The sequence below is a fragment of the Lonchura striata genome, chromosome 2, assembly GCF_050655825.1.
Source record: "Lonchura striata isolate lonStrDom1 chromosome 2, ASM5065582v1, whole genome shotgun sequence".
In the NCBI taxonomy this organism is placed as follows: Eukaryota; Metazoa; Chordata; class Aves; order Passeriformes; family Estrildidae; genus Lonchura; species Lonchura striata.
This window is the reverse complement of record NC_140704.1, coordinates 49,730,304-49,748,210: the sequence shown is the minus strand read 5'-3', so window position 1 is coordinate 49,748,210 and position 17,907 is coordinate 49,730,304. Positions and strand designations below refer to the sequence as shown.

At 40.9% G+C, this 17,907-nt stretch overlaps 1 protein-coding gene across 6 annotated transcripts in view; it reads left to right on the top strand.

The window, feature by feature from the left end:
* Positions 1 to 2,197: 2,197 nt before the first annotated feature.
* The window catches only part of CUL1 (cullin 1), a 52,540-nt gene continuing 36,830 nt past the window's right edge, over positions 2,198 to 17,907 (top strand). Inside the window, exons 1-4 of one of the 6 annotated variants that reach the window (XM_085573415.1) lie at positions 2,198 to 4,243; positions 5,094 to 5,325; positions 5,622 to 5,694; positions 17,309 to 17,601. In XM_085573415.1, the coding sequence (XP_085429541.1) occupies positions 17,462 to 17,601 (140 nt within the window). In that variant the 5' untranslated portion in view covers positions 2,198 to 4,243; positions 5,094 to 5,325; positions 5,622 to 5,694; positions 17,309 to 17,461. Of the gene's footprint in view, positions 5,326 to 5,621; positions 5,695 to 17,308; positions 17,602 to 17,907 lie in introns of all 6 variants that reach the window. The other 5 variants (XM_085573414.1, XM_031503925.3, XM_085573412.1 and 2 more) reach the window with 5 other exon arrangements.

The window sequence follows — 17,907 nt, the reverse complement described above, 5'->3', positions numbered from 1 at the left end:
CATAGGCAAAATATAAGCGTCGTGATGCCACCCAGCTGACTGAGACAGTGTCCCTGCTGGTTTAATGTTCAGTGTCCCTGAACATTAAACCAGTTCCTCACACAGTGCTCCTTAGTCAGCACTGTTTCATTGGAAGAGCTTTGTCAGTGACTTCGCTTGTGTCCACTTCAGTAGGCTGGGCCATGGGAAGGCATTATTATACAGGGAAATAATTTTTCCAGCACAAACATGACTAAGGACCATTAGCTTTGAGATGGTCAACTTTCAGAAATGGTGAACAACTAGTAGAACCAGAATGCAAGTGAAGCATTTTGCAAAGAAAATAAATATTCTGTTTCCTCCTATTGCTTCCCAATTTCTCTTTCCTTTCCCATGAAGCTACTGAATTTCACAGGTTTAACTCTTGATAATAGTATAAAGGATAAGTACTTTTTATGACATCTTTTACAAAACTTGTTTTGTTTTCCTTCACAACAACTGCTCCAGCAATATAATTCCAGTCTTCAGGAATAAATAAGACAGAACTGACTCCAAAATACTACTTTTCTGAAACCTGTCCTAATTTTGGTATGATTTTGTATCATCAATTTCGTACTTTTAGAAAGAAAAAACTGCCCCACTTCCAATCCACATATAAGTGATGCAAATTTGCTAGGAGGTTTATGTTTTATTATCATACATTAAAGTTATCTACTGTAGATAGTTCTGCTTTAATTTGTTTGCAGATTGCAAACAGGTTCATGTAACTCTGTATCCCTCAAAAAGTCAGACCAAACACCATCACACATCTTCCAAGCAGCTCACAGTTGAACAATGTAAATTTCTTTCAATTTCTACCCTCTTCTTCTCTCTGCAGTGTTGTTTTCATGTTGTCTTGTTACTACTCTGAAACTTACAATTACAGGAAGATTTCTAAGCTCTTACAAAAGCCACATTTAATCAGTTTTCAAGGCAATGTTCATGCACTTAGAGGTAATGATTCCTGATGTTATTCACATCAGGAGCTCAGAGGAGCTTCACAGTTTGGTTTAACACTTGCTTGAAAAAGATACACTGTTAACTCACAGCTGTACCATCCATTCATGCTCCCAGACTTGGTGTGGTGCCATTCACTGTCCAGGACACTTTGGAAACCTGTCTTTCTCATAAATACAGAAGCAGCTCTTTAGCTATGGATGGAGGAAAGTCTTATCATGTCTAATGATGTAATCCTGAAACACATGGAATCACAGAATGTTAAGGTTTTGGAATGGACCTTAAAGATCATCTAGTCCCAACACCCCCTGCCGTGTGCAAGGACACTTCCTTAAACACTGCCAGGGCTGGGGCATCCACGACCTCCCTGGACAATTTATTCCCTTGTTCCAGCACCTCACCACCCATACAGTAAAGAACTTCTTCCAAATATCTAACTTAAAATTCCCTTTGTTGAATTTGTACCTACTACCCTGTGTCTTATCACTACAGTTCCTGACAAAGAGCTCCTCTCCAGTTTCCCTCTAGGATTCTTCAGATACTGGAAAGCTGCAGCCACACAACCTTCTCTTCTCCAGACTGAACAGCCACAGCTTTCTCAGCCTGTGTTCATGGGGGAGGTGTTCCAGTCCTTTTATCACCTTCGAGGCCTCCTTTTGGCTAACTCCAACAGCTGCATGTTCTTCTTATGTTGGGGACACCAGAACTGCACACAGCGTTCCAGCTGGGGTCTAACCAGAGACGAGCAGAGGGGCAGAATTACCTCCCTCGCCCTGCTGACCCCAGAGCTGCTTTTGATGCAGCCCAAGTTCAATTGACTTTTTGCCTTGCGAGCGTACACTTGCCGGCTCATGTTGACTTTTTCATCAATCGTCACTCCCAAGTCTTTCAGCTCATCCTTCAGCTCTTCTGGCACCGGACTAACCTGGGGAGGGTCGGAGCACCGACCCTCGGGCAGGGCAGGGCAGGGCAGGGCCGGCCCGGCAGCCAAGGGGATGGCGGCGGGCCGGCCTCCCCCGCCGAGCGGCTGACGGCGGGCGGGCTCCGCCGCAGGCCGAGGCCCGGCCCCGCCGGGCCCTGCCGGCGCGGGCAGCCGCAGCCCCGCTTCCCCGCCCGCCGTGAGCCGGGGCGGGGCGGCTGCGAGGGGCGGCGCCTCCGCGATCCCCGGGCCGCGCCGGGGGGAGGTGGCGGCGGCGGATCCGGGCCCGGCGGAGGCGGAAGGGGCGGGCGGACGTGGCCCTGACTCTGCGGGACGCGCGATGCTGGTGAGTGCAGGGAGGCCGCGGCGTTGTGTCGCAGCGAGGCCTGGCCCGGCCCGGCCCGGCCCGGCAGGACGCGAAGGCGGCGGCGCGGGGCCCGGCACTGAGTCACGCCGCGGGGACCGGGGGAAGGGGCGGTCGGGCCCGGCCCGCCCGCCCGCCTTTCTTCTCCCGGGGGCGCTGCCGGCCCGGGAGCGCGGGGGCGGCGGCGGTGGCCGCCCGGGCCGCTCGTGGATCCGGCCCCGGAGCCGCGGGCCGGGCCGGAGCGGGGAGGCCGCGAGCTGCGCACTCAGCACGCATCGCCCCCGGCGGGGTGCGGGAGCGCCCCGCTGGCCGCCCCGGCCCCGCAGGAGCTGCCCGACCACCGCGGGGCTGCCCGCTCCCTCCCTCCCACCCCGGCCTTGCCCCGTGACCGCGGCCCCCGCATGGCTAGGGCGCCTCGGTGCCTGCCCCAGCCTTTCCGTCCCGCCCCGGCGGCTCTCGGACCTCGGGCCCGTCCTCCCGCAGCCCTCGCTGTGCCCCAGTCGGCCCCGGGACTGCCCACCCCAGCCATCCCAGGCCCTGCTCCTCCCACGCCTCTCCTCTCTTTTCTCCCTGTGAGCTTTTGTCCGTAACCTCACCGGGCACTGTTTTGGGGAGTTCACCTGCTCTCTGTCCTCCCTGTCCTTTCCTGTGCTGCTTCCTTTCACCCTGTTCATCCCACCAATCCCCATAGCCCTGGTGATACTCAGGTCTGTCTAGGAGCTATTTGGTTGTACCTGGAGACATTCCCTAGTGCTCTCACGTACCATCGTGGCTGGGGGATCTTTGCCACAGTTCATCTTGGTCAACTTCTCTAGGTTTCTCTTGCTCTCAAGGACTGTGCGCCGGGTTTCCCCTTGTTGCCACCTACTGTTGTAGGTGCCCCGTAACCCTTTGTTTGTCTGTGTACTTATTGTCTCTAAACAGATGACTATCTTGCATTTTTTGTTTCAAATAACCAGCTCGTTTCCCAGTAACTTTGCCACTGCAAGCTAAGTGTGTCCTGATTGGGGTCCTTTCCCCATCCTTCTTGTTTCCTCTTGAAGTTATATTCCAGCACTGTCATTACCCCTCTGTTACCTTTCCCCTTCCAGTTTTCTTCTGCCCAGTAACCGTTTCCTTCTTCATGCTTTTTTGCCCTTCTGATCTTACTTTCCTGTCATTAAAGCCTTCCTTGTGATCTCACCTAATACTCTTTTCTTTGCACATACTCCTTTCCTCTGTAGATTCATATACTGTCTCCCTCACTTTGTATTTAAATGCTCTATCTATGCCTTTGAGGAGAAGGGAATTTTACCCTAGGTTATCTGAATACTTGTGTTCTGGTTTCAGCTGGCATAGCGTTAAACACTGAAAGGGCAGAGATTAATTACTTGGTTTACCTTATTTTGTTTTGATTTTTTACTGTCTTCTTTAGCAACTTTTCCCTTGGTATATGTGTTCATATATAATCACTTACCTCAGCCCTAATACAGACACATGCCCTGATGCTACTCGGGGAGAAAAAAATCTCTATTGGAAATCCTTTTGGGAGGACTGGGAAGAATCGTCCATGGAAGCCAGAAATATGTGGTGGCTACATAGCTTGAATTAGGCTAAATAATGTTTGTAATACCATATTGTGAATTGGTACTTAATTGGTGTGGAGTGTATTTGGGATACCTCCTCTTTGGGGAAGTAGCAAGATACTGTACAGGTACCATGGTACGTAGTTTTTACTCACAATGAACTGCTGTAATGTCGTGTGTTGATGATTACGTGTCTGTGTGGCATCGGCACTTTGAGTTTCTGATGGTGACTTGACCAGAAAGAAGCCTTCTCCATCTGCTTTGTAACTTCTTGTTTTTAGTATTTATTGTCCAACTTCTTATTTTGTGTCTGTCTTAGTTGGTTTGGTTCTTAAGATTGGTTACATTTCACAGCCACCTCATGACCACATGTTTGAGGTGCAGTTTCAGCACTGGACACACTTGCCCTGTGGAGGTATGGTGAGCACATTTGATCTCGGGATTAATTCATACACCTAACTATAGAATCCCGGTTCAGTGCCTTGTGTTAATAGCGTCTCTGGAGGAAACTTTCCATTGCTTAGCCAGGGATCATATAGAAATATAGTCTTAGTTTGGGCACCTAAATTAGGCATATGTGTTTTACTCCTTAGCTGACAAAGTAGCGGTGGTGGTTTAGCAAAATGATTCTTCTTCCACCTTGCTCCTTTGTACACTGCTTTGAACTGGCCTTAAAACTTGGGCCCATTGCTCAAACCATGAGAAAATCACATTGCTTTATTGCTTTATTAAATAACTTAAATTCATTTAAGATAAATGGATGCACACCCTTATTTGGATACTACTCTTTTTTGATTTAGCTTATTTGTAGTCTTGGTGCAAGCTCTTGGATTTTAGAAGTAGTATTATAAAAACAATACTGAGTCCTTAGAGAAAGTTCTCAGATAGCTTAAAAAGTGTTATCCTACATACAACTTTTGTGTTAACATTTTGGAGTACTGATTTTCATCTGTTGTATTTCTTAGATATTGCCTAGTTTTGTGTAGTTACAATTATTTCAGTAGGGCCTAACTTAATGATGAGTCATATCTCAGGTGCCAGTGGTTGCATGGATTGGAAATACCTGGAATCTTCTCTCTTGCCACTGATGTTTGATTTTTTTTTTTTTTTAATTAATCAAAAACCCCACAAAATGTTAGTTTTAAAGATGCTCCACTTACTCTACTCTCAACATCAAAAATCTGTATTATTAGCATGAAGTGAGGAATTTCCTGGTAAGAGGTCAGTGTGGCACCAACTGTACTGTTGTACTTCCTGTGCTGTCCAACAGGGTCTGTTTCTGTGCATCAGAAGGAAAACGGAGCAGAAATCCCACTTGGATGGGAGATCAGGAGGATGTGCAGAGGCAGTCATAGCAGCCTGCAGCTTGGTGCAGTCTTCCTGCTGCACAGACCTGGAAGAAAGAAGAGTATGGAAAACTTGGCCTTGGAAGTTCTGCATGTGCTTTAGGAATGCATGATCTCATTTTAAATTGAATACTTAGGTGCTAGCATGTTTTTTAGGTAAGAGTACTCTCATAGGAAAATTTTAGCTAACTGTATTTTTCAAGCTTATCTCCATGTAAGAAGTGGGTGTTGGAACCAACATTTAGAGGTCTGGTTACAAATTATAATCTATTCAGCATGCAAACTTAAACAGCTATTTTTTTGGTTTGTTATGGAGACCACTTGAGTTTCCCTTGCTTGATAAAAGAGAATTTTCAGTAAGAAAATATAATTCTTGGAAAATTACAGAGACATGTTGAACTTGTCTACATGAGTAACTTACTGTTTTATTGTAAGAGTTGTATGTTTTTCAGTAGAAGAACCACTAGAACAAGAGCAGATTGGCAGTTCATGTTTCTACAGCGCTGCAGTCCTGACCTGTTACAGGTGTGACTAAATGACTGGATAATAAAATTGCTCTGAACTGATGTGCCCTGTAATAGTGCTGTAACTTGCAGCTTTTAATATAACCACAGATTTAAACACTCCCTGCCTTATCCCAGCTTCTGGAAAGGTCACTGCTTTAGGAAATTATCTGTGTCCCAGTGAGTAGTTCTCTGTCAGTTTTCTCTTTACCCACAGAACCTCTTGATGTCACAAGAGAGAACGTCTTCCTGTTGCTGCCTTACCTCTTGTAAATGATACAAGTCAAAATCAAATATGTATTTTTTTAACTAAACCAAACATTGATTACATTCCACTTTAATTAATGTAGTGTTTTTCAACTCCTTCTTTATCTATGAACCTTCGAAAAATGAAGGCTACTGTGAAAATAGAAAAATAGTAATTTAATTTCGTACTTCAGGGAATGGGTAAATTTCATATGTAAATATGTTCATATGTCATATGTAAATTTTTGCCAGAGTTGGTGTCTCTTTCTCTCCAAAATTTCAGTACTTTCTTTGCCAGTAGTATCCTGAACTTGTAAAAAGAAGTAGGTGATTCTCATTCTGTTTTGTTCTGTGGTAACTCTTACCTGGAGCACTGCATCCAGCTCTTTGGCATCCAGCACAAGAGAGGCATGCAGTTATTAGAGTAGATCCTGGGAGGGCTACAGACATGACCAGACTGATGGCACACCTCTCCTATAGCTGAGAGAGTTGAGGTGGTTCAGCCTGGAGAAGAGAAGATTCCAGGGTGACCTTATTGAGGCTTTCATTTAGTGTATAAAGGGGGATTATGAGAAAGATGGAGAGAGACTTTTTGCAAAGACCTGTAGTGGCAGGACAAAGGACATAAATTTTAAATGGAAAGAGGGTAGATTTAAATTGGTTATAAGGAAGGAATTATTTACTTTGGTGGGTGGTGAGGCATTGGAACAGGGTAACCAGAGAAGTTGTGGGTGCCCCATTTCTGGCAGTGTTCAAGGCCAGGTTGGATGGGGCTTTCAGCATCCTGATCTAGTGCAGTATGTTTGTCTGTTGTAGAGGGGTGGTTACTAGGTGATGTTTAAAGGTGCCTTTCAAGCCAAACCGTTTTATGGTTCTTGAGTAAACAGTGTAACTTCAATGTGATGTTCTTCCAAAATCCCAGGAAAAGAATTTGCATTATCTCCTTTTCTTCTCCTTTGGATTGTTCTGGTTTTGGAATCAAAAGGTTCCCTGCTTTAGTTTGGTCTAATGCATACAAGGCATTGCTTGACAGTAGGACTAAGAATAAAGGATTAAGAAAATACATTTTCTCTGACATCTTTGTAGTTATGCTCTAGATTTGAATATCAGTTCAATACCATTGACTTCTGTTTTTCTTTAAATTACAAGTACCTAAAGTTGATAGAAAATTCTCCTTGTCTTTGGATTTCATTAGATTTGCTCTAGTTTATGTTGCTGTATTTCTCAAGTTGGTGTTATTGTGTACAAGAAATGGATTTACATGTAGCATGGTGAGGATCATGGTGATGGAAAGTTTCTGCAGTGCAGGGAGCTCCTCACTCTGCTCTGATAACGTACTTATCTTTTCAAGACATGCACATACTTTTCCTATTTTATTTGAGACCGGTGGCTTTGCTACTGGGACCTGGATGTATTTGATTCATTACTATACAAGGAAGAGAAAAAGATAAATTTATACATTTGAAGCAGGCAGCTACAAAAATTTGGGTTATTAGTAAGGCAATTTCAGACATAACTGAAGTCAGAAACTTCTTGTATTTTTAATTTGCATTTGATGTAACTTGACTTTTTGTTCCTCTGTGTTTCAGGTTGGACAATATCTTAATGTGGATTAGAGTTCAGAGCTGAGGCTGGTGGTGTGACCTTAGTTCACCCTGTTTTGCTCTGTAATTTAAACTTAATTTCATATGTAAATTTGCAAGCTCCTTTAGTCTCACAGGTGGTGGAGACTGTCATTTGGAAACTATCTAAAGTTTGGAGGACTGCATTAGGGGAAAAAAGAGGATTTTAGGAAATAGTTCATAGTTTGTTAGCTGTTAGTCTTTTCATCTTGCTTTTCATGGTAATAATTTCATGGGCAAATGCTCTGCTTCTGGGTAGAGAAAGGATAAACTTTTCACTGTACAATTGAAAATGCTTTTTTAGAATGTTTGCTTTTTTTAAAGAAAACAGACTGTTCTCTTACTCTTTTTTTTCAGAGATAACTTTTGAAGAAGTTTTGTTGTTTCTGAAAGTGTGCCTATGCTAGGATGCTGTCACTAATAGGAGTTGTATAAAATCAAAGTTTATATCCTTTAGTAGTTAAATTGATTTTGTTACATTCTATTGCAGGCTTAGCTTTAATTACTGGTGCAAGCTTAATCAAAAAGAAGGAGGATTTAAATGCGGGTGTTAGGGTTGTGTGGCAATTTTAACTTTTACAAAATTAAGTTAAATTTTTTCACTTCTATACCAAAGGTGCCTGTTGCAGTTATTAGAGATCAAAACTGATTAAAATTTGCTGAAAATTATACCAAGTTTTTTAAGTAGAACTAACTTTTTGTGAGGTATAAATTCTTTGCTAGAAGTTAAGGCTGCTAGAATTCAGACTTTGGAATTGAACCAGAAGAATTACATACAGATCCCTTTCTGGATTTTAATGAGAAGGTGCTCATTCTTTTTTGGGTTGACAGTAGGCATCTGGAATGAAATATATGAAAGGTGTACTGTTCATTGCCAACAGTGTTTGCAGCATTACGCCACAGTCAGAATCAAGATCACTAGCACATATCCATACACTTAATGTAAACACTATTTAAAAGCAAAATATAAAATAAAGAGGGAGCGGCTTTCGCAGGTTGTGATTTTGTTACATGCAGGAAATGAATGTAAGTAACTGCAACAGTCCTTAATTTATCCCTTATTTGTCACTTCAGTATGAAACATTAGTATAAAGGACGTTATGGGAAGAAACTCTGCAGTATTTAAGCTGTGCTCTTGTAGTGCATTCAGATGTCTGAAAATATCACTGTTTGCAAGATTAATCAGTGTGACCATCATCTTTATTTATAAATTGAAGGGGCAAATTGGACTGCCTTGATCAATCAAGCTCGTGCACAAATAACAAGAGGGAAGAAGTTGTAAAATTAGCAAGCTGTTGGGAAGAGATTCCAGCCAGAATTGGTTTTTGCTTGTTAGCAACATGCTAATGTTTTTTTTTAAGTTATTTGTAAGAACTACTGCCTTCCAAGAGCATGGAAAAACTCTGGAAATATTATTGCAGGTGAAAATTCTTGTTTGTGTTTTTAACAGGGCAGTATGAAAGTGTATTTTGCAGTGCTTTGAGTGCTGTTATAATGTTGGGGGATTTGTGTTAGGGTTCACATACCATGTCTGAAGCAAACTGTAAGACAACACTGTTTTCTTGGTGGAGATCAATAGGATTATGATGCTTTAGCTTACTAAGTTGGATTTAGTTTAAGTTTTGATGTCTGGTAAGGTCTTTTGGGAAAACAGTTATGAATAAGAATTGTCCTTGCAGGATCATTATGGTCTCCAAACTAGCCCAAGGTATTTCAGAGTTTCCAGCCCTTCTGTGTTTGTTCTTTCTAAATTGTGTTGGATTTAACTCCTTTTGCTGTTGTTTTTGGGGTTTTTTTGTGGGTTTTTGGGGTGGTGTTTGGTTGGGGGGTTTTTTGTGTGTTTTTTTTTTCTCCTTTCTAAGGAAAAAAAGATACATTACTTTATCTTCTGCTTGGAATGTTGGGTAGCTAGCAATTTTCATGGCTTGTCCTCCCTCATTTTCCTTGTGTTCATCTTCCTGACTGATTCAAGAAGTGCATCTTCATGTGCGTTATCCTTCATTATTTATGTTTATTTGGGCTTCATTGAGCTTTGTTTAGTCTTTTGCTTTCTTGTTTGTTGTGTTTTTTGTTTGGGTTTATGCAGGTTGTGTTGTATATATGATTTAAGCCAGAGAGAAAGTGGGAATACTCAAGGCTCTTTATCTTAGGGTGGTGGTTTAACCCTGGTTGCATGCCAGGCAATTACCAAAGCCCCTCCATCATTTCCCCCAGGTAGACAGTGGAGGACAAATACAATGAAAGACTCATGAGTTGAAACAAGGAAAGGGACAGATTTCTCATTGATTACTATCAGAGGCAAAACAGACTGGTCTTGGGCAAATTAATTGAATTTGTTATTAATCAAAATCGGAGCATGAAAAGTAAAACAATTTTTTTAAAACACTTTCTCCCCACCTCTCCCTCCTTGGGTTCTACCTCCTCCCCACCAGCAGCACAGGGAGACAGGGGCCTGAGGTATGGTGAGTTCACCACAGACTGTTTCTAGCACTGCTCAGGTAGAAGAGTCCTTCCTCTGCTCTGACACAGATCTTCCCATGGGAGACAGTTCTCCATAAACTTATCTTGCATCAGTTCTTCCCATGAGCTACAGCTCTTCATGGACTGCTTTGATGTGGGTCTCTTTGCACAGGGTGCAGTCCTCCAGGCACAGCCTGCTCCAGCATGGTCATAAGTCCTGCCAGGAAACCTGCTCCAGCATAAGCTACTCTGTTCATGAGTCTGCAGGGTCCCTGCCATGAGCCTAGTCCAGCATGGGATTCCCATGGACTCACAGCCTCCTTTCAGGCATCGTCCTGCTCTGACATGGGTCTCCTCCATGGGCTGCAGTGGAAATTTGCACCCCTGTGGACTTTCGTGATGTGCGAGTAGGTCTCTGCATCCCTGTGGTCCTCCATGGGCTGCAGAGGCAGAACTGTTTCACCATGGTCTTCACAGGCTGCAGGAGAATCTCTGCTCCAATGCCTCGTCCTCCATTGACCTTGGTGTCTGCACAGTTTCTGTCACATATTCTCATTCCTCTCTTCTATGGGTGCAATTACATCTGTGCAATAATTTACTTCCCTTCTGCCATCTCTGGTTGGCACAGCCTTGGCCAGTGGCAGATCCATCCTGGACCTGGCTGGCATTGGCTGTCTTGGACTTGAGGGGAGCTACAGCCAGCTTGTTATGGAAGTCACCCCTACAGCGGGCCCCCCCCAATTACCAAAACTTGCTACACAAACCCCCTACACTTCTGTATAACTTTCTCCCTTATTTTTCCTTTTTCCAAGGTATAAAAGCTGTATTAAAAGTGTTTTAAGAAGCTAAGAAACACATTAACTGCTGGCTCAGTTAAAAAATAATGTAGAGTCTACATCCTGGTTTTGACACAGGAATATGCAAGACTTTATGTCCCGAAAGGACATTTCAGTTTAGGAGCAATCTACAAATTTTCACATAAGGATTATTTCATCAACAGAGGATGGCCAAGCAAAACTTGAAATGTTTTCCCTATGTAGTACTTAAGGATGTAGACCCTTGCACTGTTTTCCAAATAGATGTTGATGCAGTAAAACAACTCTAAAACTTATTGTTTGTGGGATTCTAAATATTGACCAGAGTTTACTTCGGCTGGAGTTGCAAAAGGGAGAGTTTGCTTGGGTAGACTATAATAGCAAACCTTGTTGAGTCTAGATCTAGCCTTTGTTTATGAGGCAGCTTGTATATGTTGGAGTACAGTGTGGGTTGTTTGGGGTTTTTTGTATTAGCCGTGGCATTATTGTAGGGAGATACCTGTCAAAAGCTGCTGGAATTGCTTGTTCAAGGAAGACAAAGGTAAAACTGAAAGGCAGAAATAAAGAATGTTAAATAATAGACAAAGAGAAGGGAAGAAGTGGCACACTCCAAGTTTCTTGGTTTTATTCTGATGAGTAGTTACTGATATTTTAGAAAAATACTTGTATTCAGGCATGCAGATAAGTCACATCTGTTAAAAAGGCTTTTAGTGAGGGCAATCATGGATAATTTAAGTAAATAAGGAAAGTGTGAAAACTGCAGTTCCAAGTTACTTACATATATTGTGCTTAAATTGGAACTTAAAATTGAATTTCAGAGTCTTTTTAGCTGTGAAGAACGTGTCCAAGCTTTGTTTTATTTGCTCAGCTGGCAACTGTATCGTTGGCACATGAAGTAATGTAGGAGTGTATTAATTACAGTGCTTTAGATATCATTGATCAGAGCTGTAAAACATGGAGGAGGGGGCGTGGGGAGAACATCGAAGCCCAAAATGAAGTCATCGTTAGGGAGGTACAGTATTAACCACCCAAAATTTACACCAAATTTACACAACTTGGTCTTAAATTGCTGCCAAATTACACATACTTTCTTCTGGGTTTTTTGTTTTTGTTTTTGTGGGGTTTTTTTGTTTGTTTTGTTTTGTTTTTGGTTTGGTTTGTTTTGGTTTGGTTTTTTTTTGTTTTTTTTTTTTCCTTAATGCTGCACATAATTTTCTACCAGACCAGTTTTGGGAGGGAGGAGTGTGCATGCTTACATCTCTGCCTTTTCTCATAATGAACTGAATTTATCTCCCTTGCAAATGAGATGAGCTGAGCTAAAACTCATCTACACGTAGCTACATGTAGCTCAGTGTTTTTTTTAGTAATACAGAGGAACTGAACATTGTTACTTTTGTCATTTGTCTCTTAAATATCTTCACTGAAAAGGGAGAAAAAAATCTGGTATTTCTCTTCTGGTACTGATTTCTGGAATAACCATTTTTTACAATAGTTGTGTCATTTTGCTGGAGCACAGTGAATATGTCTGCTATAGGCATATTCTCCAGATGTTAATTAATTACATGTTTGTAGCATATGAAGTGCTAAGGACATTATGCTTGTTCCTAGTCTTGCTTTAAGAATTATGTCATGTGAAGTGCATAAACTGTCTACCTAGCTCATAGCCTTTCTATTTAGTGGCCTAAAATAATTCTGGACAGAAATGTGAGTGCTATATAATGTTGCATGCAGGACCATGACTCAACTAAGCAGTGTTACAGTGTAGAACTTACAATGCTAACACATCAGCTGAAGTCAAGATACTTTGGAAACTTCATAGTGCTGAAGGCTTTTGAACTTGTTTTTAGTGACATTCATTCCACCATAGTTTATTAGTGAAACTTCATTCTCTTCCCAAATGGGTTTGGGTGTAGTATGATTAAATTCAGTCACTTAAACTCATGCTATTAGACATGACAAGAATATTTTCCTCATATTTGAAATTTGATGAGATAAAATGAGTCTAGAGGTTGTGCCTCTTTATTGCATCTTTAAAACAGTGCTGTCTGGGCTCTTGCATCAGCTGGGAAACCTTGCTCTGAACCTGTAAGTTCTTACTGTGCAAGAAGCTGACAAGTTCAAATTCTCTCTGTAATTACTGAAGTGAAATATCTTGAAGTATGTCATTTAGAAATAAGGGGTTGTGGAGGAACAACAGGTGATGCACAGGCCTTGGAGCTGTAAAGCTGAAAGTTATATTGTGTTAGGATGTAATGATTAGGTATTTGCTCCAGCAGATAGCTTGGGATGCTGAAAATCTGGTGGGGTCTATTATGTTTTTTAAATAAAAGCTTGGTTAACTTCCACATTTTCTTGAAGGCCTCTTCCAGCATAAACATCATTTTCCAAAGATGTGGGATATCTCAAGAATACTCTTAATTATTAGATTATCAATAAAAACAAGCCCAGTATTTTCTAATGCATTGCATTTCTTTGCATGTGATGTTTATTTATCATGATGTGTGTCCCCAGGTAATGAGAAAGAGGGAGTAACATTTGTTTTAAGTCCTTCAAGGTTGTTTTAAAGTTTTGGCAGAAGTGTTACCTCCTTTTGTTTGGACTGTTTTAATTGCAGTACTTGAGTGCGGGGTTGAAAGATTGGCTGGCATAGAACACTATCATCCTGCTGCATCAAATTGTGCCTATTTTGTCTGGAAACTGCAAGGGTGGTATTTCTCATGCAAATATAGTTGCTCCTGAAGCTGTAATGAAGTTTGAGTTCTCTGGTCCAAAGCTGTGGAGTGGATGTTGCAACTCAGGCAGCTGGTATTATCCTTGAAGCAGGTCAGCAGCAAGTCTGATCTGGTCAGCAAAAAGTCTGCTTTCTTTGGGTAGGAAAGCACAGTGATGGTCAGTTCAAGACCAGCTCATGCGTAGTCCTGCCAAGAGCACTTTGCAAAGGAGAAATCTCACTGATTTAAAGGTCATGACTTAATGGTGCGGTTTTAATTCAGGCAGAGTCTGGGCACTAAGCACTGGCTTAGGAACTCTCTCCCTCTTTTTAGCAGTTGCGATGTTGGGTGAAGAGATGCAGTGTCACTATTGTGGACTCAATTTGACCTTCGAGAATTGTTTGCCTAGGAAAAGTTTTTTTGTGTGTGAATCAGAATAATAGCACTTTTCACATGAAATAGAATATCATATGTTTGTCTATAATAACAACTGTGCCAAGTAACAAAGCCTTATGTTACCCTTGCTCTTTTTATAAATTTAATACCATAATTTAGTTTAACCACTAAGTACGAATAATTCTTTTCATAAGTATGTTTTTCTAGTAAAGTGTTCTTACATATTGAAATTTTATTCTTGTTAAAGTAATGTATTAATAATTACCTTTCCATTTTTCTGCACATGAATAGATCTGGAAGAAATTGATAGTAGATAATAGATTTATTCATCTAGTGCTCTATTTTGTGATTGTTAACTAGTAGTTAACTGGAAGAAGTAAATTGTTTGAGTCTAGGAAGTTAGTGAGATGATACTGTCATTCCTTATTAATGTAATTGCAAAAGTCAAATTTGACACCAACCAAAGGATAGTGAGTTAATGCCAAATGCAGTGGAATTATGACTTATAATGAATATTTTTATGTAGTGGACTGCATGTGAAAATAAAAACCAAAATTAAGTTCTTTTTCATAGCATACAGAGGTTTACTATAGGGGAAGGGGAGGGAAAATTATTACAGTGTGAATGAGGAGCGCCTTGAGTTGAAAAGATTCTGGGTAAAGGTAGTATTCATAGATGCACCAGGATATATAAAAACTAGGAGATGATTAATTAGAGAGGAGAGTTAAATATTTCCATCATCATAGAGGGGGAAACTCAACATCTGCTGGTTATGCTTTCTGCTAGCTAGCAAGGGGTTGGCCTTTTGTTAGACGCTCTTATACGGCAAATAAGTATTTTGTATTAGGTACACCAAAACAACTTTTACACAAATGCACTCTAAGCCCAGGCTGCTTGCTGTTGGCAGATTAATAAGCAAGTGACAGTTAATTCTGATACATACTGCAGTTGTTGTGGGGTTGCAGGTTCAAAGCAATTTCTTCTTTAGTACCAGATTTAAGAAATCAGAGTGTTTCTGCTCTCCTGGATTGTAGACATGGAATTAATTTTCTTGCTTTTATTGCGATGCTGACTTAGGATCACAGTCCAAGACTGTGGGTGTGTAACATGCATAGAGTGCATGTGGAGGTGAATGACCATTCATGGACCTTTGTTCTTCCGGGCTTTTGTTGCTCAGTCCTGGAAGTCCACTGTCAGTAGTACTGCAGCAGGTTCAGTTTCCAAAAATTAAAGAAGTTAAATACAGGCAAGGCATGATCTCGATTCCACTTCAGCATTATGATGCATGATTGTCATGTGTCTTTAATAGCTAGCTTGCTGTAATTAGAGAAACAAAAATGGGAGGGTTGAACTTTAGGTGTGTCTTTACTAAGTTGTATATTGATTGAATTCTTGCTTTTCTACCTAATCCTCTGAGTAGCTGTTTCTCCTGTAAAAAAGAAAATTAGCTACATATTCAGTTGTATGTCAGATTTAAATGAGACTGTAATTGTTGCTGAGACTGACATAATGAAAATACTTCCGTAGTGTTATTACTTAGAGGTTGGGATTTAAATGTGTATGGGTCATGGGAAAGCAAAGGACTGTGAGGCGTGGTAATTTCTGTGTTACTGTAGTAAGACAGTCATTGACTGAAAAGAATGAAGAAAAGTCTCTATCTCAGCTGGTCTTTCTAGGGTTCAGGGGAAAAGACGAAAGAGAACTTCAAGATAACTGGGTGGAAGTCAGGGAGGGTGTAACAGAATACTTAATTTTCAAAACTCCGTGAAGCCTGGAGTGGAACATGGAATAACCTAGAAGTGGCTGTGACAAAGCACCTATGACTTAACTGTAGGTTCTAAAATAATTTATTTTATTTTCTGCTTCTCAGAGACCAAGAACAAATAATAGGATTTATTTGGTCTCAGCCTATACTATTCTTGAAATTACGGAAGGGTTCATGTGAACCTTGGATGACAGATTTATCATAAAACTTTATTGTCTGGAGAAAAATGGAACACCATAAGGTTTCACTGTGGTTTGAATATTCCAGTCAGTGAGCTCTAGGGTGCAGAATGACAGAGTTGTTTAGGCTGGAAGGGGTCATCATCTAGTCTAGTCTCCTTGTCTTGGGCAGGGACACCGTCCTTTAGATCAGGTTGCTCAAAGCTCCTTTCAGCATGGCCTTAAGCACTGCCAGAGTCAGGCATCTGCAGCTTTTTGGGACAGCCTGTTCCAGTGTCTCAACACCACCCTCACAGTAAAGAATTTCCTCTTTATATCCACTCTGAATTGACCTTCTTTTAAGTTAAAACCATTGGCCCTTCTCCTGTAACTACAGTTACTAGTAAAAAGTCTTTTTCCATCTTTCTTACAAGTTCCCTGTATGAATAGAAAGACTCCAGTAAGATTAAGTTGGTCCTGACTTAGTAAAACTCTTTTATTTGTGGGCTAATTTTTTACATTGTCATTTTCTGATATGTACTTAACCCTGTTGCTTTGGAGGATAAGTCATGTTAAAGTTGTAAACATATGTATGGACTTGTATAAAGATGAATCTTCTCTGCTCAGTGCTTTCAGTGGACCTTTCCAGGTGAATATGTTCCTTCACCGTAGTATCTTGAGGCTGATGAATTGGTGGCCATTTTTTCACTATGTCCCGAACTTTGTGCACTTAAAACTCAAGGGAGTAGTGCATTTTATTACTTTCTGATTGCTTCATTCACAATTTAATTGATATTTATTCTGTACTCCTATTAGTAGTTCTTTCTTCCCACTGTTATTGACTGTATGCTCTCTTTCTGGTAAATTATATTGAAGGAAGTGGTGATCTTCTACAAAGCAAAGAAATTAATGTAAGCATATGCTTGCCAGATAGGAAAATTCTCTGCTACCAAAATGCCTTGGCCTTTCAGGTTGCCTGTAATAGATTCTCAAGTTTGGAAGAGTTATTGATAACTGAAGAAAAAGTTAATTGTAGTATTTTCTTGTTAATCTTCAATATCCATAAGGATGCTTCTTAAGCAATGAGATACCACAGAAGCCAGAGCTGTTCAGAAGTACTGGAGTTTTACTGTTGAATGGGAAGGATCTATTTACACTTGCTGGTAAATAGTGTCTGCTGCTTGGAAATCTTTTTACTGTTATGTTGTGTTGTTAGCATTAGGGTTTTGTTGTCAGCTGCACTGATCTAAGTACCTACAGTCTTTGGATAACTCTGGATACTAACTGTCTCATTTTGTGGTGAATTGCTAAATTATTTTCCTTGGTTTTGGTATTTCACATCTTAAGATGTATTTCTCATCTGTGTAAACAACAATATTTCAATTAAATAATAAATTTTGTATCTTTAGTGTGGATAAATTTGGACCGTCATATAACATGTATGCTTTCTTTTCCTATTGCAGATTATCCTCCTGAAGAACATCACATTTTGTGTGTAAAGAATATCTTGCTGAGTTGCTGCAACTAAGTTTAGAATGTTACTTGACTTGTGATTCTGATGGAGGAATAACAAGAGCTCAGGCTGCTGCACTGGAAGACTTTACAGGAAATACAAAATGTCGTCGAATAGGAGTCAGAACCCGCATGGACTTAAACAGATTGGTCTTGACCAGATATGGGATGACCTAAGAGCTGGAATTCAACAGGTTTACACCAGACAAAGTATGGCGAAATCCAGATACATGGAACTCTACACGTATCCTAGTGCCTATGATAGTGCTTTCACTGCAGTGGTAGATTAGAGATAGCTTTTTACTTTTTCAGACAGAAAATTGCTCCATAACTATTTCACTTTATGGCTTTTAAGAATGCATGGGTTTGTTTTGAAGATTGGCCTTTTCTATTTAATATTACTGGCAAATAGCAAGAACATTCTATTGTCTGGAAAACTGGCTCACATAATTATTAAGGCTACCTCTATATTTCAGGTTTGATTACTATTATCTTTAATAGAGCACATGTTTAAAGATATTTTATTAGGAGGTCGAATTTTGAGTCCACA